This window comes from Ictalurus furcatus, chromosome 19 (assembly GCF_023375685.1).
Source record: "Ictalurus furcatus strain D&B chromosome 19, Billie_1.0, whole genome shotgun sequence".
Lineage (NCBI taxonomy): Eukaryota > Metazoa > Chordata > Actinopteri > Siluriformes > Ictaluridae > Ictalurus > Ictalurus furcatus.
The window spans coordinates 8,418,312-8,444,871 of NC_071273.1; the positions used below are offsets into that span (position 1 = coordinate 8,418,312).

Sequence of the window (26,560 nt, forward strand, 5' to 3'; positions counted from 1 at the left end):
TGCGGGTGATAAGTGAAGCATGTGACATGGTCATGTGATGTGCTGGGGCTGATGGGTAGTAGTTCTGCTCTGTATTCTGCACTACCATGACACTCTAGAGAAGGTTTCATCAAATAGTATTAATGTTGAAACCAGAGAAGAAAATACACTACTATAGCGTGCCCCCATATATTTAAGCTCAAATGATCAAATTACAATTACGCATGTATCCATTTGACAGCATAGATTTTGTTGTTATGGTTCGGTTATGCTTTACTGACACACAAGTTCTTCTTGTCCCGATTAATTATTTTTTAAATGGTGCTGTAAAAGGAGACGCCATGTCTTCCCTCTCCATCCACTCTTCTATGTATAGAGGCCCTGTATATATGTATATAATCCTGAAAAATATATCATTATTTCCCGTCACACAGAGACATACTTTTTGAGTGCACACTTCCATTCTGCCATTAGCATCATTCTGTTTGGAGCTCATTCCTAGTTGTCAGCCATCTTTTATCTGGTCCCTCTGCATTTTGAATGACTTATTGTGGAGGGTGACATGAGGTGATTGATTATAAACTCAGCCACCAAAAGCAAGGAAGTAATGTGGATAGGCTAAAAAACACAGCTGAGATGGAAATTGAGATAATACCTTGAGACAATAGCAGTGGATGGTTACATTGTTTTATGTAGTGAACTGTGTGTGTCATTATCGAATTGTGATAGTGTGCTTTGTTTCGTGATTCATTACGTTATTCATCATCACTTAAAAACTAGTCCATCTGAAGTCCATCTGAATCAAACCACTGCACATTTCCTCCTTGTTCCAATTTGATTAGTCAGGTAAGAACACTTAGGTTATGGACCAAAATAACCTCGCTCAGATGGTCTCAGATGGATTCCTACTCTAGATTTGACCTGACTTTCAGGATGTGAACCAAACATGACATGCTTTTGATTGTGGGCTACATTTTTCAGTAGATGTGAGCTGCCAAACTGAGCTGTGAGGTACAAACTGAGCCAAATGACACAGATGAAGTGCTGCACAAATACCATGTGTTCTGGATATTTGGATCAATATAGAAAAAGAGAAAATAAAAGCTGGATATGATACACACACTCGCACACCTCGGCCAACTCTTTGTATTTTTTATTTTTGGTTTGTTTATATTGGATTTTGGATACAGTGGATTTTGAAACTAAACCAAACCGAACCAAAAGTATAATTTTGCGCTCGTTTGGACCGATAGGTGTAAAATCACCCTCAGAGACACTGTATAGCAAGTGATTGTTTATTGGGTCACAGAGCTAAAGCTGGGATGGTAAAACATGTACCTTCCTCATTAGTTTAAATATCTTTCATTGGAATATGGCATTGCTTATGAAAGCATGAGTTTCAGCTAGTTAGTGAACACATTACCTTGTGTTAGTTAATTTCAAAACAAATATGGACAAGTGGCTTATTAGTCGCAGTTAAGCCAGTTGTGAACAAAAGTCACGTGACTCTTGTCCAATTAACTGTAAGACCTACAGTACATGTACACTACATGTGGCTAACACTAGCTGCTGCAGGACCTGTGTGCAAATCACAAGCCTGTGATTGTCCTGACAAAAACCCCCACCCCATTATTGTTGGCTAAGTTGGTGCCCATGGTATGATTTTGAGCCCTGCATTAAAATCATTTACTGTAGCAGCAGAATAATTGTTTAGCAGTCAATCAAATATACAAAATGAGATAGATAATTTGCTTCATGTTCAGTTTTTTTGTTGATTTCTGTTGTTTATGTGGCCGCAGGTGATACTTAAAATGGGCAAATCAAAGCCATTGCAGGGTCCAGTAGAACAGAATCTGTGCAGTAGTGTCACCCAGTGCTGTAATACTAATTGAAACATTTTCATCTCATGTTATTTTGGACAAATGTAGGGTACCACTTTAGAACAAATTCCCAGGTTGATTTTTGTTCCCATTCTTCTGGACAAATATGGTGATTACCGTGATGGAGTTATACATTTTGTGCTTTTAAAACATGTTCAACAGCTTATGTCTGGACAGGAATTAGTGTTCTGACTAGATGATAATATTTCTATGTCTGATATACACTGCCAAACTGAAAATATTCTCCTCCTAAATTAACGAATTATTCACTATTTTAACAAACACCAAGACCAAGAGTGCCATTTTGTCTAAGTAGTACTTTCAATAACGTGTTAAAATGGTCTCTTATTGTACTGTAATTTCCCGGCTGAACAACAACAAAAAAAAACCTTTTAATGGTTATAATGGGAATTGCATTGGTTTTAATGGAAACTGTAATGGTTGCTTTGGGTCTCTACTGGTAATCGGTTGCCTTCTATTGGTGGCATGTTATGTCTAGTGGATACCAATAATGGTAATGTAATGGTTTTAATGATTAGCTGATGGTTTGTAATGGTATTTGTAGTGGAAACCATTAGAATTTGTGTGATGGTTTCTATAGTTTTTTATTTTTCAGCAGGGCTATTTTGTCATGAATAAATGTCATATAGAGAGAATTGACTAACCAGGAAATGAAAAGTCAACTCAGGGTTACTGAGCATTTCAAAAGCAGGCTAATTTTGTGCGAAAACCATTAACCTGGCAACCTTGGTTCAACCTTCTTGTTGTCATTTAGGACATATTAGAATTTTTGACATATTCTACAAATGTAATGTGGCCACATGCAACATTACTTAACTTCCATGTTTGAGTAATTGGATCACATAACTCATTTGACACTGGTATTTAGATGTTAATACCGGGTTTGAATTATCCCAAAGATTTCACGTGGTTGGAAAGGGGATTTATTATTTGTCATACATTATGCCAGCTAGCAAACTGGGTGCTAGCTAGCAGATGAAGTTATGACCATATGGTTGTGTTAAGCTCATACACATGGGAGAAGTATTTAACAGCAGGTCAACATTGGTGCCTCAGTAATACTATAGAATTAAATCTGACCTCATGCTAGCAGGTATTATGAAATATACCTAGCATTAGCTATAATCCACAAGACCACTAACATAACTGTAGTGTATGCAGGGTTAAAAGAAAGTACATAGAAACTATACTTAAAAAGGATTAACATTTAAACAATCCAGACGTGAATTTTAATTCACTGACTGGATGCTGAAGTGGCAGAAACAACAAAACAAAACTAGCTAGCATATTTACCAAGCATAACGCTAACTTACCTCAGCATGCTTTAGACTTGATGGCTAAGGATGTTTACTTGAAGACAGATTAGCAAAGTCTGTCTGTCTGAACAAACAGATTAGGCTCAGCTCTTTTTCACTCAGTTTAGAGATTCACTAGGGCAGAGTGTAAATAATGAGCAGAAGATGCACTGTTCTCCGTGTGTGTGTGTGTGGGGAACTGTAAGTGAATGTGGAGACAGGCAGAAGGCAAACGTCTGCAGTGTTTTCACAGCGCTGATTTAAACACTTTTCCCAAAGGAGACAGCCAACAACGTGCAAATAATGCTCTCTCTCTTTCTCTCTCACTCTCTCTCTCTCTCTCTCTATCTATCTATCTATCTACCTTTCACTCTTATACACACACTGTCTCTTTTTTCCCTCGTTGACTCTCTCTTTCTTTCATTCAGCTCTATTCTCACCACCTCACTCTGCATGCGTATATGTATGTGAGTGCCTGAGTAAGTGTGTGTGTGTGTGTGTGTGTGTGTGTGTGTGTGTGTGTGTGGACGTGCGTTACTTCTCTCTTGCTCACAACATTATTGAATAATCTCTGTGGATGATTTGTGTTGGTGCTGATGTGTGTTGGTTGACGTCAGTGGCTGGCAGTAGGTGATAAAAGCAGCCTTTAGATTTGATCACTTCAGAGAACCACATTACGAGATTACTATTCCTCCTGATCACAGCAGCAATTTGTGAGATGTCTTTGATGTATTAATGGTGTGTAAGATCTAGATCAACAATATTTGATAGAACTAATGGACTGAATATAGATGGTAATATGCATTTTAATTTATATTATGATTATCAAGGGAACTATATGCTGGGTATTTATCATCCGATTTTTTTATGACTGGGATTGTAACTCTGATGAATGGATGTGATTTGGTGCTACACTGGTGTCAAAGTTGGACCTGATGTGGCTCATATTTTGTAGTATCAAGTTGGATTTGGTTTGGTGCTGACTATTTAGAGTTTTACCATTTGGACAGTGAGTCCCTATTTTCTCCATTTCACTCATCAAAGCTCCTTAGAGCCCAAGGCTGCTATGGATAGCTGTCCATCTGCTGTACTTCCTTCATCTGAAACCTTCACTATTCAAGCATCAGCCATCAGTACTGCTCCCAAGCTGTCCGTCTTCTGCATTAAGGCTCCTTCCTGCAAGAACTAACTTTTTATTTACTGAAAATGTTCATTTAAATTCAATACAATAAAATTTTATTTATATAGCGCTTTTAACAATGGACATTGTCACAAAGCAGCTTTACAGAAATCCGGATATGAATTTAGATTTATTCCTAAAGAACAAGCCAGAGCTGACTATGGCAAGGAAAAACGCCACAAATGTATACTATAAATTCAAGCAGTACAAAGTGCATTGAAAGGATCTTCAGTATGAACATCAGTCATTTTTTATTTCATTAGTGTTTTTAACTTTAAATCAATAGTATCCATGTTATCCAGTTAATAATGAACAAGACTTGAGTGTAAACTGTTTTCAGTAAGTGCAATCTTTAGGCTATCCATGTATACCTAACTCTTGGCAATCTCCTCAAAAGCAGCGAGTGATTCTTAACTGAAGGAGGCTACAGGCAGAACTAGAGGAAGGATCAGTCCAGTCTGGTGGGTAGATAGAGTCAGAGTCAAAAATGATCATCACACCCATATGTGGTTCTTCCCCAAACTGTTGCCACAAAGTTGGAAGCACACAATTGTATAGGATGTCTTTGTATACTATAGCATTACAGTTTCCCTTCACTGGAACTAAGAGGCCCAAACCTGTTCCAGCATGACAATTCAATTCAATTTTATTTGTATAGCGCTTTTTACAATAGACAATGCCCCTGTGCACAAAGCGAGCTCCATGAAGACATAGTGTGACAAGGTTGGTGTAGAAGAAGTCGAGTGTCCTGCACAGATCCCTGATCTCAGTCCCACTGAACGCCTTTGGGTGAACTGGAATGCTGACGGTGTGCCAGTCCTTCATTCCCGACATCAGTGTCTGACCTCACTGATGCTCTTGTAGCTGAATGATCACAAATCCCCACAGTCACGGAAAACTTTTTTCTAGTGGAAAACTTTCAAAGAAGAGTGGAGGTTATTATAACAGCGAAGCGGGACTAAACCTGGAATGGGATGTTCAAAAAGCACATGGGTGTGAATGGTCAAGTGTCCACATACTTTTGGCCATATAGTGTATCGATCATATAGTAAAGTTGTGTGTTTGTATAAATTTCCACCAGATTTAGCATTTAGATAATGCTGATTGTCTTTGTACTCACATGGGTATGCTGGTAAATGCCAATCACCTTTAAAGCACCAAAAACATTCACAGCACAACTGATTTGGATTTAGTGATGACCATAAAAGGCAAAACTCGCAAAGAGCTGAAAATAATCCATTGTGTAAATATCCCACTAAAGCAGCTCAGCCATTACAGTGTACACATACGCACTAGCTCTTTCTCATTTTATATGGCATCATTTCTTTTGTCCTAATTGAATGTCTAGTTGTGTTTGTGTTCATTTATAGATTTGTTTTGAATAGCTTTGAATTGCTCTACCTTAGTATTTCCAGAATAGGCTCCTGATCCGTTGTGACTCCAAGTGGCTACCGAAGATGAATAAATAAATGAATGAACCTAGTAGTGTCTACTAAACATGAATCGGACAACTACAGAGGCATTATTATGCACCTGACATTATATTATTAGTTAATAATCAATAAATTGACTAAAAAAAAACTCAGGAAATACCAGGCGTACCAAATTCTTTGTCATTGTTGGGAGACAATAATAGCAGTTATAATCACAATGTCAATGTTGGTATAATGTTTTACCTGCTTCCTATGGTGACAGTGCTGTTGTCGTAGAGTGCCTCAAGGCCAGTTCACAATGAAAACATTTCTGAGATGCTGTTATTCGTCCATCTTACAGAGCAGATCCTTTTCCATTCTAACCAGAGTTTAAATTCAACTCATTGAAATGCATGAAATCACCACCATTCTGTCCTGATGCAACATCCATAGAAATTTATTCAGCACTGGAAAATTGATCTCTCAGCAAGTAAAGATGTTTTGAATAAAGGAAAGGTAATCTAATATTTACCATTAGGAGATTATTATTACCTAACAAATATATTAAACCTGAATATAAATATAAATATAAGACCATTAAACCTGATTCTTGACGTATTTACTCTTTTCAAGTTTGAGTAAAATGCTTAGAAATAGGTTTAAAAATCTTATATTTGTTTAAAAACAATGTAACTAAGAGAAATATTAATTGAATTTGCCTATATTCAAGATGTTTACTTGCTAAGATATCTTTTTTTTTTTTCCAGCAAAATCGCATATTTCCACTTTCTAAACTATATTTAAAATCATAACCAATCAGCCATAATATTAAAACCACTGACAGTTGAAATGAACAACATTGACTATCTCATTATAATGGCATGTGTCAAGGGGTGGGATATATTAGGAAACAAGTGAACAGTCAGTTCCTGAAGTTGATGTGTTGGAAGCAGGAAAAACGGGCACGTGTAAGGATCTGAGCCACCCCCCCCCCCCCCTTCCTTTGACAAGGGCCAAACTGTGATGGCTAGACCGGGTATTCCCGGTATGCAGTGGTTAGTACCTATCAAAAGTGGTCCAAGCAAGGACAACTGGTGAACCAAGGGTCATTGATGCCTGTGAGGAACGAAGGCTAGCCCGTCTGGTCCAATCCCACAGAATTGCTACTGTAGCACAAATTGCTGAAAAAGTGTATGCTGGCTATGATAGACAGTGCATCACGGGTTCAGGGGGCTGCATAGTCGCAGACTGGTCAGATGCTGACCCCTGTCCACCGCCAAAACCACCTACAATGGGCATGTGAACATCAGAACTGGACCATGGAACATTGGTAGAAAGTAGCCTGGTCTGATGAATCACGTTTTCTTTTACATTATGTGGACAGCCAGGTGCGTGCGTGTTGCTTACCTGGGGAAGAGATGCACCAGGATGCACTATGGGAAGAAGGTAAGCCAGTGGAGGCAGTGTGATGCTCTGAGCAATGTTCTGCTGGGAAATCTTGGGTCCTGGCATTCGCATAGATATTACTTTGACACGTACCACCTACCGAAACATTGTTGCGGACCAAGTACACCCCTTCATGGCAACGATATTACCTAATGGCAGTGGCCTCTTTAAGCAGCATAATGTGCCCTGCCACAGTGCAAAAATTGTTCAGGAATGGTTTGAGGAACATGACAAAGAGTTCAAGGTGTTGACAAATTCCCCAGATCTCAATCTGATCTAGCGTCTGTGGGATGTGCTGGACAAACAAGTCTGATCCATGGAGGCCCCACCTCGCAACTTACAGTACAGGACTTAAAGGATCTGCTGCTAATATCTTGTTGCCAGATACCACAGCACACCTTCGCAGGTCTTGTGGAGTCCATGCCTCAACGGGTCAGAGCTGTTTCGGTGGCACAAGAGGGACTTACACAATATTTGGCAGGTGGTTTTAATGATACGGCTAATTATTTTAATGTATGACAGTGTTAGTGCTATAATGATATTGTAATAATTGTAATAATTCTTATTTTCTGTTCACTGACCTTTTACTTGTTTTCTGTTTATTGCCTTTGGATCTCTGGATTTTGGAAGCCGTGCTTGTAATACAGCCTTTAAAGTGATAGAAAAGACAGAAAATACATTTTCTTGTAATTTCAAGTCCATAATTTTTGGCACCCTTGTGTTTAATTAGCCTAGTCTTACATTGAATATATGAGAGTAATGTATGCATTCATCTTCAGTAACCACTTTATCCTGGTCATTGTTGCAGTGGATCCAGATAGCGATAACACACATTCCCACGTACTAAAAATTTTATAAGGTTGTAGTAGGCACCCGGAGAAGCTGGTGCAATCCCATAAGGACAAAGAGAAGATGCAAAGGAACTGAACATTAACAGTACAATGGAAAAAATTAAGTACCTGGTCAGTCAGATTTAAGAAAAAAATATTACGTATAGTATATATAAAAATATTATTATTTTTCAGCAAAATGTTCTCATCATTGCTTATACTAAAATTAAACAAGTTTCTAATTCCACAGCAAAATCACCAGTGTTGATTTAACACCCACAGTGTTGAATTCACACCCTACAGTGTATATATAAGTCCATTGGACTCATATAAACACTCTGGGTGTTAATTCAACACTAGGGATTTTACTGTGTACTAGTTTGAATTATGTAGAGTGAGCGTGATCAATACACATGGTACTGACATAAACCAATTAGATTATGCATTACGTTATTAATGCAGTTAAACAGTGTGGTAGATAGTGCAGCGGTAATGTGGCTGTTGTAGAACACACGCAACCTGGGTTTGGGTGTCATGTATAGGGAGTTGAGACGGACACAATTGCAGTTCACGCATTTTATTCGAGAGGCAGGTGGGAAACAGGCAGAGGTCAGGTGATCAGTGAACAACAATGTCAAGGGGACATCCTAAAAACACACAAAAATGAGATACAGAACAAGATCAAGAACCAACTTAGCGAGCGCAGAAACAAAAGGTTTAGTAAAGACACGCAGAAAAACGCTGGACATTACTTTGCACAGGACAAAGACGAAAGGGGGTTTAAATATACAAACCAAAGAAGGGTGAAACTGAAGACAGGTGGGAGCAATAAGGACACATGAGTGAGACAGGACATGACATGAATCAAAACAAAAACACACATTGTAATGTAAACAAACTTAACAACATGGCTGTTATGCGCTGCTTGCAGAAGCACACAGCGTGAGGGGGAAATCCCTGACACTGGGTGAGAGTGTGGAGTTGAATCTTATTCAGGGCTTTGAGAATACATGATCAAATCTTGTTGGAATTAATCTAAATTGGGTTAATCTAACTTAGTTCAATCAGGTGGAACCCTACACACCTTTCAGTTAAGTAAATTCAATTATATATTTTTTTTGCCAGTGTACCTGAGCTCTGGATTGACTTGGAGAAGTGAAATAAAATGTACTTCAAATAAAACTTTCATTAGGCTCATATTTTAAGTGTGTTTAAGCTAATTAATCACAAAGGCAATATTTTTTTATAACCTTTCTTAGCCAATAATTTATCTTAGCTGGTTTTAAAAAAGCAGTGTAAAATTGAATCATATATCATTATTAAATGGTCATTTGTGCACACACTCCTTTTTAAAAGGAATGGGACATGCTAATTAGCATGTCTAACCACATTTTATAATGCACAGTTCTTATGCACTATTTTTTGCACTTGTGCAATAAACTGCACTGCTGATCCTCTCTCTCTCTCTCTCTCTCTCTCTCTCTCTCTCTCTCTCTCTCACAGGGATGAGGAGGAGTGTGCGAGCCTCAGCAGGAGTTGCAGAGCGAATTCTGCAGAAGCTCAGAGGCAGAGTGGAGATCTCCCTACTGCTGACACTCAAACAAGATAAATTCAACTCGGGAGTGTTGCTGTCCATCCATCATGGAGAACAAAGGTACATGCTGCACTGAAATGAGATCAGTGGAAGGGGAAACTGTCAAAAACTCTTGATTATTGTGAAGCTGTAACAAAACACATGAAGCCTCAAACATCTAAAAAGATGATATTATCCAGGTTCTTAAGTACCAGCTGCAATCACTTTTGCAGTAAGTTCATATTTTATTTTATGCATCTGTAGCAGTCTTTCAGACCAAATACATGTCTTTGGTATACATTCACATTTCATTTTGGAAAAATGCTTCCATAAAGTCCCAGCTGTAAATAAAGTACATTTATATTTAATTAAGGAACAGTAACGAGCTCCTCATGCTGAGTTTTATGTTTAAGATGTTTTATGAGGTTAATTGTATTGTGGCAAGATGCTGTAGTTCCAGTATCAGTATTAATTAATCCTTATAAATGAGTATAAATGGAATCTGATTCTACTGCAGTCTACTCCTAATAGTTTATAGTACATAACATCCTGATGGAAGTATTAATGCTTCTTCTGAGGTGTCTGAGGACTTTTCTGTGTAGCTATGATAAATTGCTTGGTGTCACAGCTTATCAGAGCTTCCACATCACACAAGAGCAAAACCCAGGGCTGGAGAACCTCCAGAGACAACCAAATATCAAATATCCTTGTACTTGGTTTTACCAAGCTTGAACCTTCAGCCATAAAACAGCCCCAAAGCATCACTAATCCTCCCCCGACATTTACAGTGGGATATCAGATGGTTTTCCGTGGATGCAGTCCCCTTATGTTAACAAACATGCTGATAGTGATCATGGTTAAAATGTTTGATTATAGTCTCCTCCTCCGACAACATAAGTTTTCATGTTTGGTTCCACACACTTGGAAGTTCGTGAGCTGCATTTTTTCTGTTCTCTCAGAAAGGGCAAATTATTCGCAGCTCATCCAAACAGCTTGTTGTTATGGAGGTGGCATCTGATATTTGATTTTGAAACAAATCTTTAAGGTCTCCTCAGTATACATGCACAGAGTCGACTACATGACAAAATGATCATCTGTGAGGATTATAAAATTGCTTTAGGGCACTAAAATGTTGCCCGTACATAATTTTTAGAATCAATGCTGACACGTGAGCCGTGGTGGCTCAACAGTTAAGGCTCTGGGTGGGTTAATGATCAGAAGGTCAGGGGTTCAATCATGGCTGACAATAACAACCTGGGATTTGCAAAGAAAGAAATTTTGCTGTAATTTATATTAGACATAGACACACCACTAAATCCCTCATGGTTCGCAATACCAGGAGACACTTATAATTATTTCACCATGCTGACCCAACTGTAGAATTGTGATGTCAAAGGGTTAGGCAATGATTAAGCAGGTATTGCTGATTGTCAAGTTTGATTGATTGATCCTCTGATTTCGATTGAGTATCTGATTGCATGGGTTCTTGCTGTCATGAAGATGGATTGGCAGATCAATGGGAAAATATATAGTTAAATAATCAGACACACACAGCCAGACAGTGTGATAGTTTAATGACTAGCTGGATATATGTGACATAATGTAATTGATTGGTACCACACTGGGGCTTTATAGCTAGAACGATGGCCAGCGATTCCAAATGTGTCCAAATTAATTATGAGCCACATCTAGATATAAATTCGTTAGCTGTCATTTTTAAGCTTTGGCACTGCAATCACAAGTGTGTAGCTGCACTGATCCATTGTCTTTAGAACCGGCCCATATTGTTACAGTTGGTCATAAACTGTGTTATTTTAAACCAGATGTGGGAGAGACCAAGTTCAAACCAAATTGTCAACAACAAAAAAAAGGTTTCATTAAACAAAAGTTGTTGTCACCACACTGTTTTTGCAAAAGTGGGAAACATAAAACCATGTACAGTCCGGTACATAAATATTTGGACATTAAGTAATTGTTATTTCAGCTGTCTACCACAGAATATTGGAGTTAAAATTAAATAATGGATATGTTCTCACCAGCACTTTTTATATGCGTAGCTGTTCAATAACATCAGATGTGTGTTATTCCTACATTAATTCACTTACAAGTAAGCAGAGAAAAGGTCTAGAGTTGATTTCAAATGTGGCATTTGCATTTTGGAATCTGTTGGTGTTAACTCTCAATATGAGTTGACCAAAAGAGTTGTCTCTGCCAACCGTGAGGTTGAAGATCAGATAAATGAAAAAAAAAAAATCTGGTCTTTTTCCAGTCTTGAACAGTCCAGTTTGGGTGAGTCCGTGCAGATGATAGCCTCAGATTCTTGTTCTTGTTCAGTAGTGGAAGCTGATGTGGGCTTCTGCTGTTGTAGACCATCTACCTCAAGGTTCGATGTTTTGTGCATGTTGAGATGCTTTTCTGCTCACCACGGTTGTAAAGAGTGATAATATCCATCCATCCATCCATCCATCCATCCATCCATCCATCTTCTACCGCTTACTCCTTTTCAGGGTCACGGGGAGTGACAATATGAGTTACTCTATCCTTTCTGGTAGCTCAAACCAATCTGCCCATTTTCCTCTTATCAAAGGCCAGATCTGTCGCTCACTCAGTGTTTTTTTGTTTGTTTGCACCATTCTGTGAAAACTATAGAGACTGTTGTGTGTAAAATTCCAAGGAGATCATCAGTTTCTGAAATACTCAAACCAGCCCGTCTGGAACCAGCAACCATGCCACGATCAACGTCAGAGATCACACTTTTTCTTCATTCTGATGTTTGATGTGAATATTAACTGAAGCTCTTGACCTGTATCTGCCTTACTTTTTTTGCATAGTGCTGCTGCCACATGAGAGGCTGATTAGATAACTGCATAAATGAGCAGGTGTACAGGTGTTCCTATGTTCCTATTAAAGTGGACTGTGACTATAGTTCTGGTGACTCAGGAGGCCACTGAAGTACACTGAACTCTCTGTCATATTCATGGTTTATTCACAGTTTGAAGTGACTTCTGCTTTGCGAAATGGTGAATTGTGGCCATAAAAGGATGCACATGGTCAGTAGTAATACTCATATAGGCTGTGGCATTAAAACAGCGTTTGATTGGTATTAAGATGCCCAATGTGTGCTGAAAAATCATTCCCCACACCATTAAACCACCTCCCCCCACCAGCCTGAATTGTTGACACAAGACAGGTTGGGTCCATGGATTTATGTTGACACCAAATTCTGACCCTACCATCTGCAGGTTGTGGCTGCAATTGAGATTCATCAGAACGGCAATATTTTTCCAATCTTCAGCTGTCCAATGTTGGTGACTCTGTGCCTCAGATTTCTGTTCTTGGAACCTGATGTGGCCCATCTACCTCAGGGCTAAATGTGTTGTTCGTTCTGAGATGCTTTTCCAACCACCACATGTGTAACGAGTGGTTACTTGAGTTGACCATTGTCTTCCTGTCAACTGTGGCTCACTGGAAGTTTTTCACACCGTGTAAACTCTACAGGTTGTTGTTCATGAAAATCCCAGGAGCTCAGCAGTTTCTTAAATACTCAAACTTTTTTCAATGTTGAAGAAAAACATGTGACCCGTGACTTGACAGAGCTGCTGTTGTCCAGTCCCTTCAGGATCACAGAAATGGACACAAAATCATCCAAAAACACTCCGCAATATTTGGAAGAGCTTGGCATTTTTGGAGATTTTGGGCAAAACAGGTCACGTGATGTCATCACGACACACATACAGTCAAAGCCCTCTTCGATTCACATGCGTCAAACGTGAGTACAGCTAAAAGTTCTCATTTAACAACAAACATCACTGTGAAAGACTGCAATTTCGCCAACTCAAGTAGTTTTTGTCAAAAAAGCACCAAAAAGTCAGCAAATTGCATCGCAAATTCTGAAGAAGAAAAAAGCGCAGAAAAATCAAGCATTTTTGCCCACAACAATCACAAAAAACCTCTGAAATCCTGTATGGACTGATTGTAGAAAATTATTTTAGTTTTATAACACCTTCTGACCAATCATAATTGAGAATCCAACAGACATGTGGAAAGTTTACTATTACGTATATAAAGAGATAAGAATGTATTCCTTTAACCATGTGCTAAATTGAAGCCAATCAAACCTACAGGTATCTGGAGCTTGAGAGCAACGGGCAGCACAGTGAAATCCGGCTGCACTACCGGATGGCAGAACAGCAGAACCGCACAGAGATTTTTCCCTACAACCTGGCAGATGCTCGCTGGCATAGAGTTGCCCTGACACTCAGCGCTACTCAGCTTGTGCTTTATGTAGACTGCAGCAGGTGGGCAAGATGCTGACATTATTTTTATATGGCTTGATCACTTTGTCTAGCAAGCATACTTTGAAACAAATAAAACCCAAAAATTATTTATTTATTTATTTATTTATTTTTTAGAATTTATGAGAGGATTGTGGAGACACCATCTATGGACATTCCTGCAGGTACAACTGTGTGGCTCGGGCAAAGAAATAACGTTCATGGATTCTTTAAGGTATGGTTATTGCTTTGATGTCAACTCTGTGTGATTTATATTCAGAAACATTTTGCCATGCCAATGAAGTGTCCTAAATGAGGAAACCCATTTTAATCTGGGGCTATGATTAAGCCAGCTTCTGTCAAAATGTTGACGTTAATGAACTTCTGTTAGACCTCCAGTGAATAGTTATTTGTGTCAGACTCTGTCTGCCCATATTTAGTTTTCTCTCTGCCTAATTCCCATTCCTAGGGTGTGATGCAGGAGGTTCAGTTGGTGTTCATGCCTCAAGGATACATCTCACAGTGTCCTGATCTCAACCGTAGTGAGTGCACATCATTGCAAAGAACACGTTCATATTTTTTACTAGGCTTGTCACGATAATTACTTTATCAACTTATCATACGATATATGGACATGACCTCGATCATTTGTGCTGCCCTTGATATTTGTCCATTGTGTTTACATGCACGTTTGTTTACATAAGAATGAATGTCACCAACCTTTTCGCCATTCGCTCTGCTTCTGTTCTCTCGCCTGCTTCCTTAACTTTGAATATTCGTTGAATTTATGATAAAAATGCACATTCTAATGCAAAAACTGCATTCAAATTTAAGATGTGTAGCAAGCACTAGCAACGATTTTAATTAAAACATACTGTTGGAAAAATGACACGCAAGATATTAACAATGCACTAACAATGTTTTTTGAAGAACAAAAATCTAGAAAGAATAGTTCTAGTGTTTCAAATAATCTAGTCGTTGTCAATAACGTCGGGGATTGAGTCGCTTAAGCTGCAAACACTGAAGCTGAACAGTGAAGTGAAGCGCTTTACTAGCGGGTTAATTAACTCACCCAAACACATCCTATACACATATGAGCTTAATCAGACATTTACGCACATCCTACACATGTATGAGATTAATCAGACATTTACACACATCCTATACACGTATGAGATTAATCAGACATATACACACATCCTATACACATATGAGATTAATCAGACATATACACACATCCTATACACGTATGAGATTAATCAGACATATACACACATCCTGTACACGTATGAGATTAATCAGACATATACAAAACATAAACCTAATATTACAACTTGCTTCTGCACAAAATGAACTCAAGTAAGGCGCTAGGTAGAACATTAAGTCACGTTGTGAATATGCTCTTTCCATAACAACGCACTAAAACATGCACAATAAATAACTAAAGCATAAAAAAATCACAATATTTACTATAGCAGTGTACTCATTTTAATGTTATTATTTCAAGAGATCAGGTTTTCACAACAAGGGCAGTCTTCACATGTTTTAGTTGATACATGTTCAAGGTAATATATAAAATGTGTGAATATTTGGTTTAATTTTTGCATTTTCTTATCAACTAAAATGCCGTTGACTAATATTCAATGCCATTCTAGTCAGAGTAAAGTTTAATAAAAATGTATGAATATAACATGCCGAAATAGTGACTACATTTAGTAGTCATTTGCTATTATATCTGTGGCATATCATGGTCTTAAAATGTCAATAATGTTGTTTATTGCAATTATTGTTATATTGCCAGTTATTGTGACAGGCCTATTTCTTATGTTTTTGTATGGTTATAATAAACCTGTTTGCTAGAATACACTAAAATGAGCTATAATTCATTTTAATTATTCATTAAGCTATCCTTTGTTGATGTTTCAGCTTGTCCAACCTGCAATGATTTCCATAGTCTGGTACAGAAAATCATGGAGCTGCAGGACATTTTGGCCAAAACATCTGGAAAGGTAGCTGTATTTTTGCTGTACGGAGCAGCCAAGATTGCCTACTGACGGAGTAGTACATTTCAGCTTGTAGTTGTTTATTAAAGCAAAAAAAATGTTTTATGTTTATGACAGATAAACCTTAGGCTTAAACATGCATTTTCTGCATTATTTAGTTTGTAGCATGCACAAATTAATTCTGTTACTTACGGAAAGGTTGGCTACACTGTGAAGATTATTTGGAATATCTAAATAAAAAATGGCACCCTAGTTATACAATCAGGCATAAACTAAAGGATGATCATAAAAACGTACTGGGTTTATGTGTTTATGTTGATTATCACTTTAGATTATTAGACACAGATTTAGAGCTTTATCATATAATACTGACTGAATAAATTAAATCTTTTTTTTTTCTTTTTAAATCCATGCATAAGTGTTTATTTCCAGAACAAATCGATCATTATAAATGATATTTCAGTCAACAGGCTTTATGGGTTTTGTTCAACATTTCATGTTGAAAACAAAATATTTTTAGGTGTTTCCGTCGTTCTTACGAGTTAAAAACGAGTCTAAATCCTTTAAATCTGGTTTGAACATGTGTGCAGGTGTCTGATGTACTGAGACTCTCTTCTTCTCTCCTCTCATCATGTAATACTGTTGTGTGTGGTGGCAGCTCGCCCGTGCAGAAGAAAGAATGAAGACTCTGGATGGCTGTTACTGTGAAAGGACCTGCTCACTTAACGGAGAGATCTACAGAGATGAGGATGTCTGGATAGATGGATGCAAGAACTGCACATGTTTGGTATGGGGTTTATTTATTTATTTATTTATTTATTTGCCTCCTATAAATAAAAGCTATTTTAGCCTCTGAAGCAATGCAGAAGGTTAGCACTGTCTATGCTAACTTTGTCTTAACCTTTTGTACTCTGTAGAATGGCAGTGTTGAGTGTGAGAGCATCTTCTGTCCTGCACCACAATGTCCTCCAGATACTGCGCCAGCCTACATTCCTGGAGCATGCTGTAAAGAGTGTCAGCGTGAGTATACACTCACAAACACACACACACACACACACACTAACACACAGTCACGGAGACTGAGCTAAAACTGGATGGAAGCTGTTAGCTGCTGATGAAATACTCTTTCGGAGCCTGTGTTACATGATGGGTGCTGGGGAACCGGAGACAGTTAAGGAGAGACATGCACTGTATTTAGAACTTCTATTTTTCACATTTTTACCAACTTAGGTTAGGTAGCTTGCTTTTTAACTAGGCATACACAAGATGGCTGCTGTGCATGTCCTGTGTTCATTCCGTGCATTGTTTATCAATGTCCAAAAAAATAATATTAACATACAGTAAATAGCAGGGGCAGTGTAGCAAGATGTGACGCAATTTCTGCAAACAGAGTTAACAAGCTAGAGCTGAGTCTGCAACCGCTTTCTTTTATCCAATTCTAGACAGTTTTTGTGTATGAATGCTAACTGATATTCCTGTTATAGATGTTATAGTGTTTGAGTTAAAAAAAAAAAAAAAACCTTTTCATTCAGCCACGAAAGGATCTGTTTACCAATTGTGATTTTCTAGATTATCATAATGTTCTACATGAGATTCAGAGGATTCACATGAGAGGATGGTGTTAAAGACAATCTAACAGAGCTTGGACATGTGTTCAACTGCTGTGTTCTGTTGCTCAGAGACAAATACGTGTCCCAAAATAGTCAGAATGAGATCGGTAAACATTTTACAGGATGACATGGAAACCTGACAGAAGGGATGTTTTGGCTTTGACATGCCATCTTGTGGATGTCACTTTTAATCCCCCAGACGTAAATACGGTATGCAGGCAAGTGTGTGAACAATGGTTCTTACATTGCTGCTGTGTCTACATGAACCATCATGTATATACCAGGAGTCTCATTTATTAACAGTATGTATGTGAAGTTTTGTGTGTAAACTATGTATACGCATGTTTACCCATGCTATGTATACGCAATGCATTTAATGTGAATTAACAAGTTTATCTTGTGCTTGAACATGTGTCTATGTTTATACACACTTTTTATGTATACACTTGACCATACATGAAAATAATTGAGACAGGCCTGGCATTTTCTAACCATCTACTCATAAATATTTCTTACTTAAATCTTAGACTACCACCACTCATAAAAAATACCAAATAAACAATTTTTTGTTTTACTCTACTACTCTACTCTGCTAGAAGCAGCCATGAAAGCCCAAGTCATGACACTACCTCCACCATGTTTGAATGTGTGGGATGTATCACCGGCCATTGTGTAGACCCGTGTGTACGCTATGTGATAAATACCATTTCTTGTGCATGCTGGCTTTTCGTAAGAACAAATGTAGAACTTAATTTACACATGTTTTGATAATGAGACCCTAGGTCTTATCAGTCTTATTTAATACAATTATCTTATACTAATAAAATGCCTTCTTTTTAAAAATCCTAGTTTCCATCTTCAAAATGCACTTAATTTTGACTGGAGAATGACTGCATTTGTCATTATAATTGGACTACATGGCCGTTATGTTTATAAATGTATAATTAGCCTACAAGAGTCTTTTAGACTTTAAAAAACATGTAAAATATAAAGTTGTATCCAGCTAGCAAAGCATTCGTAAATAGGAAAGAAACATTTTACAAACATTTCCTGTCTATTTGATCCATCTATCCATCCATTTTCTACACTATTTGTCCTGGTGAGGGTCACGGTGGCAGCATACTAAGTAGGGCAAACCAGACCTCCTTATCTCTTGGGGGATTCTCAGGCATTCCCAGGCCAGCTAGGAGATATAATCCCTCCAGCGTGTCCTGGGTCTGCCTCATGGTCTCCCCCCTTTGGGGCATGCCCGGTAAAGCCGCACAGTTAGCCTCCCAGGTGGCATCCTTACCAGATGCCCAAACCACCTCAACTGGCTCCTCTCGATCCGGAGAAGTAGAGACTCTACTCCGTGGCTTTCCCGGATTACTGAAGTCCTCACCCTATCCCTAAGGGTGAATCCAGCAACCCTGTGGAGAAACCTCATTTCTGCCACTTGCACCTGCGATCTCATCCTTTCCGTCATTACCCAACGTTCATGGCCATAGGTGAAGATGGAGAGGTAGATTTGACGTATAAATGGCCTTGTCCAAGGACTCAGCTCCCGCTTCACTACCATGGACCGATACAGCACCTGCAATACTGCAGACGCTGCAGCAATCCTTCTGTCAATCTCCCACCCCCCTTGCCATCACTCATGAACAAAACACTGAGGTACTTAAACTCCGCCGCTAAAGGCAGCTGCTACCTTCTAACCTGGAGAGGGCAATCAACTCTGTTCCGAGAGAGAACCATAACCACAGATTTGGATGTGCTGATTCTCATCCAAGCTGCTTCACATAGCGAAACACTCGAGTGCTTGTTGGAGATCACAGTCGGATGGGGCAAGAAACAGAACATCATCAGCAGAACAGCAGCGATGCCACCTCCAAGCCCCCAAACTGGATAGTCTCTTTACTTTACCACCATAGAGACCCTCGACCGCCGCAGCAACCTCAGCTACAGCGATAGATCTGATCTTGCTGGAGCTATCCAGCATTGCCTCCTGCACAGAGGGCATGCCCACTGGGTTGAGGAGATCCTCACAGTGTTCCTTCCACCTCTCAACGATCTCCCCAGTGGTGGACAGTGTTTCCCCACCCTTGCTGAGAACAGCTTGGGCGCTGTCCCACTGTTCCCTCCTAAGGCGCCGAATGGTTTGCCATAACAACTTTGCAATTCTGTCCAATAGTAATTCTCCATGGCCTCTCCAAACTCCTTCCATACCCGAGCTTTCACTGTGGTGACCTCCCCTGTTGCCGCCCTCTTGGCCAGCCAGTACTTCTCAATCAACTCCGGAGACCTATATGCGTGGATCGCTCGGAAAGCCTCCTGCTCTTTCCCCACCAGTGACATGACATTCCACATCCCACAAGCCAGTCTCCATCGCCAAGGTCCAGTCCATCTAGGTCTATCCATACTGCTGCCAATCTGGCATCGCACCCAACCCCAACCCTTTGCCTTGCAGGTGGTGGGCCCACAAGGCGGCTCTACGCATCCATTTCGGGCGGAGCCCAGCCAGGTTATGAAGCTTGCCTGGCCACCAGGCGCTCGCCGATGAACACCACCCCCAGGCCTGGCTACAGGGGTGGGTCCCGGTATCCCTGTTCTGGGCGAGGTTCTCTCTATCTTAAAAGTCACCATCGTTACTCTCCATTGGATTGTAACCTTGTTGTGGTGGAAGGGCTTGTGTGGTCCTGTGAAACTTGGAGCTATGTTGTCTGGAGGCTAGTACTCCTGGTAGGGTTTCCCTTGGCAAAAAGGTCTGAGCCGAGGCTCCAGAAAAATATCGATCCACCTAAAGACCCATGTGATGGTCTATTTGATGATAAAACAAATACCTTTTATTATTGGATGAATAGTGTTTTTTGTTGTTGTTGTTTCAGAAACCAGATTATAGACTAAGCAAGGTTATCATAGTTTACATGAACGGCATTAGAACATAAAGGAATATACATTTTATTATGATTGTGTCCTCCGCTTTCTCCTGTTTGCTTCTGTAACCCAAAAAACATGGCAGCAGGTGGATTGGCAACACTGATGCAAGGATAGGCTTTGGACAGGCTCCACTGCCACCCTGACCATGATTAAGCAGTTACTGAAGATGAATGAATTATGATTTTTGTTATAAAGCTTTCTGCCGACCTTAAATCCAAGTTAGCTTCCCTGCCATCACACAGAGAACGCACCGAATCCTCCAAACACGATTACACAATAATTCAAAGATAATGTGTAACTGAGCAGTGACATGTTTCAGTAAACGTAGTTAATGACTCTTTGAGTAATGACTAAATCAGTTACTCAACTCAGTGGAATGCTAACTAATCTAAAATGCTGATCATGTCTCTCCATGTCTCTCTTTCTCTGTGTTTGTGTGTGTCTCTAGCGCTGTGTGTTTTCAGGGGGAGGGTGTATGTGGAAGGGGAACGGAAAAGCATGCGTGACTCTACGGGAAACTGTCTGCTTTATGAGTGCAGGGTAAGCAGGAGCTGCATGAAATATTAACATTAATGCCTGATTCAAAGCATGTTTACAATAAAATCAGTCTACAAGGTTTGTCCTTGTTACAAATTTGAGAATTTTTTAAATATATCTAGATATCTGTAAATAAAACATGAAGTCAATTAGAGGTCAAAGAAGCTAATTCAACAATGTAACTTCCAGCTTCTTAGCATAATACTCAGTTTATTTTTACTGAATATGAAGTTTTAGACACTATTCTAAAATGAAAGATTCCAGATGCCAGATTGTTCATTAACTCCCTGCTAAGTTATAAGTAATTAAATGTTATGTTTTAGAACAGTTTACTGAAAGAGTGATTTTCTGTGTGTAGTTTATCTCATGACAGAATTTTAACACCAATTTAAGGTACTTATGTGTGTGTGTGTGTGTGTGTGTGTGTGTGTGTTTGTGTGTGTTTGTGTGTGGGCGGGCAGGACCGTAAAATGCGAAGAGTTGAAAGCATTGCTTGTCCAGAGCTCAGTTGCCCTGAATCAGAGCAGATAACCCTCACAGACCGTTGCTGTAAAGTGTGTCAAGGTAAGACACACACACACACACACACACACACACACACACACACACACACAGGAGCTGACAGAAAAACGTTAGTTCACCTGAAGGCACCTACTGGACAGAATAAATCGGAAGAAATAAGACTGAATGAATGCCACAAACCTGAAATGACTAAAACTGAATATTAACAATCTAATAGTAATATTCTATTAGATCTTCTATTAGTAATAATCTATTAGTAATGAAAGATTGTTCATTGTCTTCTCCTCTTTGAGTCTGGATTAATCATGTATACTCGATCACATTTCATCGGATTGCCATAATTTCACTAATTATAGTATATCATAGCTAATTAATGTGGAGGCGAGAGACATGGTGTGTTGCAATCACTCATGTGTAATACCAAAGGTGATTAAAATGACAAAAACACTCTGTTCCTGTTATATGATCATGCTCATGCTCATGGTCAAAGAAAATGAAACTGATTAATGTTACATTCGAACTAACTCAAAAGTGCTAAGTCTGAACTTTATTACGTAGTTACGTATAAGTCAAGTCAAGTGAGCTTTTATTGTCATTCCTCTAGCTTGTATTCATTGGAACGAAATGTCGTTTATCCAGGACCGTGGTGCAACACAAAACTGTATGCAAGACTACATAAAGTGCAAATACACAACAGTGTGAGACGAGTGCAGGACAATCAATACACATTATAATATATACACAGGACAATTTCAGCATGTTTGAGCTACAAACTGGGAAACAACATGGACGCCCCCACGAAAACGTGTTTGTTTTTTTAGCAACAAGTTAACCAGCTAAAATTAGCGATCATGAGTTTATTATGCATTTACATTCCCTAAACATTGAACTGTGAGGTAAGTGAAGTGATAGAGATGTGATATTTCATTTACTGGTGACAGTGTGAGCAGCCATGTTCACCTGATGACATATGCTGAACTCTGGGTTCCATTGTTGACTTTGATTTGTGCTTTGGGTCGTTACCGTGCTGGAAGGTGAAACTTTTCTTCATCTTCAGCTGTCTAACAGAGGCCTGCAGGTTTTGTGCCAAAATAAATTGGTACAGTGTTTACAGCTATCCATGATTCCCTGATTGACAACAGCCCCAGTCCCAGTCCCAGCTGAAGAGAAGCAGCCCCATAGGCTGATTCTTCCACCACCATGCTTTACCATGGCTATTGTGTTCTTTGGGTGATCTTTAGCTTCTAGCTTGGTGTCATCTAATTAAAACATTTTGCCACATGGTTTGGGATGCTTTATGCAGGCTTGGATTTTTATTTATTTATTTATTTATTTTTTGATTTTGTAAGAAAGTTTTTCTCTAGCCATCCTACCCCATAGCCCATAAATGTGAAGAATACAAGAGGTTGTTGTCACATGCAGGGAATGAATAGTACGTGCCAGATATTCCTGCAGCTCTTTTAATGTTTCTGAAGGTCTCCTGGCAGCCTCCCTGGTATGTCTTTGTCTTGTCTTTTTGTTTGGAGGGATGTCCTGTTCTTGGTAACGTCACTGTAGTGCCCCATTTTTTTCCACTTGTTGGAAATTCTTTTGCACCCTGCTCCTGGTCAATACCTTACGACAATGAGAAAATCATACAGAATCACCTGATCTTTATTTGACTAGTAGTAGATTTTTTATGTCCACTGCACAAACTACATAGAACAACATCATAACAGGAAAAACAAGACAGTAAACTTGTGTATGTAAAAAACCAAGGAGCCTTAGAACTTGTCACAGATGGTAGAGTTGAGTACAGAACTGAGGGTGAATAAGGTACATGACTCCTGCATTGATCTTTCTTTAAGAGACAAGTATGTGTAATTCCATCATGGCCCGTTTGCAGCCAAGGTTTCCAGGCCACTGGTTATGTTACACATGTTACACATGTTACACATATACAGTATAAAGATACGTTCTTATACTGTGCATATTGTATCTATGTGGTGGTCTGGGAAAACCCACTGGATGTTGCTGTGGCTGACAACAATTATTGGGTTTTGGCCAAAATTACTTAAAAAATGTTTTAATTTATTTTTGTAACTTGCCTAGGCTTTCTGCAGAGATCGTATTGGGTTACGTGGCAGTTTGTGGTAATGAACATGGTGGTGAAAACAGTCAGCCTGCCTAAAGATGTTGAAAACCTTGCTGCCTAAGTGTTATTTCCTCACACAGTAAATGTCAGGCTTGGATCAAGTTGGCAAATAGATACATGGCACAGTGAACCAGACATAAGACTAATTAATTCAGTTTCTAATCAGACACCATCTGTCAAAATGTCTGTGATGCTCCTGTGTGGCAAATAAAGTAAAAACTTTTTTTGGGTTTTTTTGGTAACCTAAAAAGTTATGGTTGAAATACGTGCAAAAGAGAAATGTATTTCAGATGTTTTTTTTTTTTTTTTCGGATTAGGGAAGCCTGTATTTTTCTGAAATAGATATTAGAACTACATACTAGAAAATTTCACCACACATATCCTCTTTATACACACACACATTTGCACATGTGTGTGTAGATTCTAAGACGCAGCCTAATAAGTACATAAGCTGAGATGCGCTTTTTCATTATTATTATTATTATTATTTTGCTACATAATTCTCTGTAAAAGTGTTTACAGTGAAATAAATAGAAATGAAGGTAGAAAGAAAGTTCTCCATTGCAAACAGCAGTCCACACTGCAGATCAAAAACATAAAAAAATGACTGATAAATCGATGGCATGTTTTTTTTGTATAATATTCCTTGTAGCTTTTACTTATTTGCACTTACTTATTTAGTTATTTGTTTGTGCTTTCTTTGAAAACTTTCATTTTTGACCCAAAGGAATGCGAAAACAATACTTTCTAATTATCTCTAATAAATCATAAGGGTAATGAAGGTATTTGAATAGAAAGTTTTACATTTAAACACTTGGAAACAGTTTCTCTCTGTCTCTTTCTCTTAGAAACACACACACACACACACACACACACACACACACACACACACACTTTTTTTCTGCTAATTAGTTCCTGTTTCAGATTGCTACCTCAGCTCGTTATAAACATAAACAGTGAGCATAGTCATTGTTTACCCGTTCATGTCCCTGACACCGCCAAGCTACTTTTAGAACACATAGACATTCCCCTACACACACACACACACACACACACAAACCAATGTGTTTTTAAGTGGTTTATCTACTGTCTCTCTCACAGGACATGATTTCTGTGCGGATGGCTACAGCAGCAGCTGTGTGGAGAACTCGGAGTGTGTGAATCTGGAGGCAGGAGCCTGCTGCAGCTGCAAAGATGGCTACCGGGCAGTGAGGGATGACAGCGCATATTGCCAAGGTACTTAATACATGCTCATGAAATGAGCAAACCTGCATCAGCAGATGTTTACAGTAATATCAGACACATTTGGAGCACATTTTCTGGAAATTAATTTTTTTATTAAGGCTGTAAAGCAGAGCGTATATATGAATCCATATATATATACACACACACCAGCCAGCCATAACATTAAAACCACCTGCCTAATATTGGGTAGGTCCTCATTGTGCCACTGAAACAGCTCTGACCCGTCGAGGCATAGACTCCACAAGACCTGTGAAGGTGTGCTGTGGTATCTGGCAACAAGATATTAGCAGCAGATCTTTTAAGTCCTCTAAGTTGCGAGGTGGGACCTCCATGGATCAGACTTTTTTGTCCAGCACATAACACAGATACTCGATCGGATTGAGATCTGGGGAATTTGGAGGCCGAGTCAACACAATGAACTCTTTGTCATGTTCCTCAAATCATTTCTGAACATTTCTGGCAGGGCGCATTATTTTGCTGAAGGAGGCCACTGCCATTAAGGAATACAGTTGCCATGAAGGTGTGTAACAACGTTTAGGTTTGGTAGTACATGTCAAAGTAACATCCACATGAATGCCAGGACCCAAGGTTTCCCAGCAGAACATGCCAACACAAGACTGTTGACTTGCTGCCTATATATATTCCACCCCTTGACAGGTGCCATTGTATTGTGATAAACAATGTTATTCACTTCATCTGTGAGTGGTTTTAGTGTTATGACTGAGGTATATAGATATACAGAACATAATGTATGTAGTATTTAAGTAAGAAAAAAGAAAGCAGCCTAAATAACCTCAAAATCTTAGATTCGGAATATTTGGTTAGCAGGTTATAACAGAAAATCAGGCAGCACTTTTTTCCCAGAACTTTAACTGATTTGTGCTTTTGACTGTGCTAAAGATCCATCTCATGCAGAGTAAAGAGAAAGCAGGCTCAGAGATTTCTAATGAGAGAAAAGTAGTTCTGGTGAATACTTACTGTCCCAGTAAATGACTATATCATTATGACCAGCATCCTTGTGTGTCTAATCAGTGCGCTGCTTCACATGCTGGAATGTTTGTGTGTGTGTGTGTGTGTTTGAGTGATTGAATCAGTAAATGTATTATGAGCGCTCATACTCAAAACCCAACATATGCAGCAAGTTAAATAGCACATTCGGGAGTCAACCAATTACAAGACAGGGGTGGAGACAAGGCATGAATAAAATAAAACCCCACAAATGGCAATGTAAAGAAACATTTAACAACGAGGAAGTGCGTGTCATAGTGCTGCGGGCTGCTCATGCACGCTGAGCGCTTCTGCACACAGCGCTTGACGCGAGGGGGAAATCCCTGACAGTGGCACAATAAACCTGGACTTTCGTTCCTTTATTTTCCACTAAGCATAGTCCCAGGAAGAAAAAAAAAAACCCAATAACAAAAGACAATTAGTGTATGTAATGAATTTAAAGTTTATTATGAGAAAATAATTTTATATTAAATAACAAAACCACAACAAAAATCATGTACATTACATTTGTAGTATTTGGCAGATGCCCTTATCCAGAGCGACTTACATTTATCTCATTTATACAACTGAGCAGTTAAGGGTTAAGGGCCTTGCTCAAGGGCCCAACAGTGGCAGCTTGGTAGAGATGGCATCTGAACTCACGACCTCCTAATCAGTACATTAAAGTTGTTTGTTGTGTTCCAAGAAAAAAAAAA

The 26,560-nt window shown here is 39.0% G+C and overlaps 1 protein-coding gene across 1 annotated transcript in view; it reads left to right on the plus strand.

Moving 5' to 3' along the window:
- The first annotated feature begins 9,548 nt into the window (after positions 1–9,548).
- Positions 9,549–26,560, plus strand: part of nell2b (neural EGFL like 2b) — a 54,249-nt gene continuing 37,237 nt past the window's right edge. Inside the window, exons 1-10 of the mRNA XM_053650016.1 lie at positions 9,549–9,697; positions 13,741–13,914; positions 14,029–14,125; positions 14,360–14,432; positions 15,817–15,899; positions 16,552–16,680; positions 16,811–16,913; positions 20,868–20,959; positions 21,418–21,520; positions 24,714–24,848. Of these exons, the coding sequence (XP_053505991.1) occupies positions 9,549–9,697; positions 13,741–13,914; positions 14,029–14,125; positions 14,360–14,432; positions 15,817–15,899; positions 16,552–16,680; positions 16,811–16,913; positions 20,868–20,959; positions 21,418–21,520; positions 24,714–24,848 (1,138 nt within the window). The remainder of the gene's footprint in view (positions 9,698–13,740; positions 13,915–14,028; positions 14,126–14,359; positions 14,433–15,816; positions 15,900–16,551; positions 16,681–16,810; positions 16,914–20,867; positions 20,960–21,417; positions 21,521–24,713; positions 24,849–26,560) is intronic.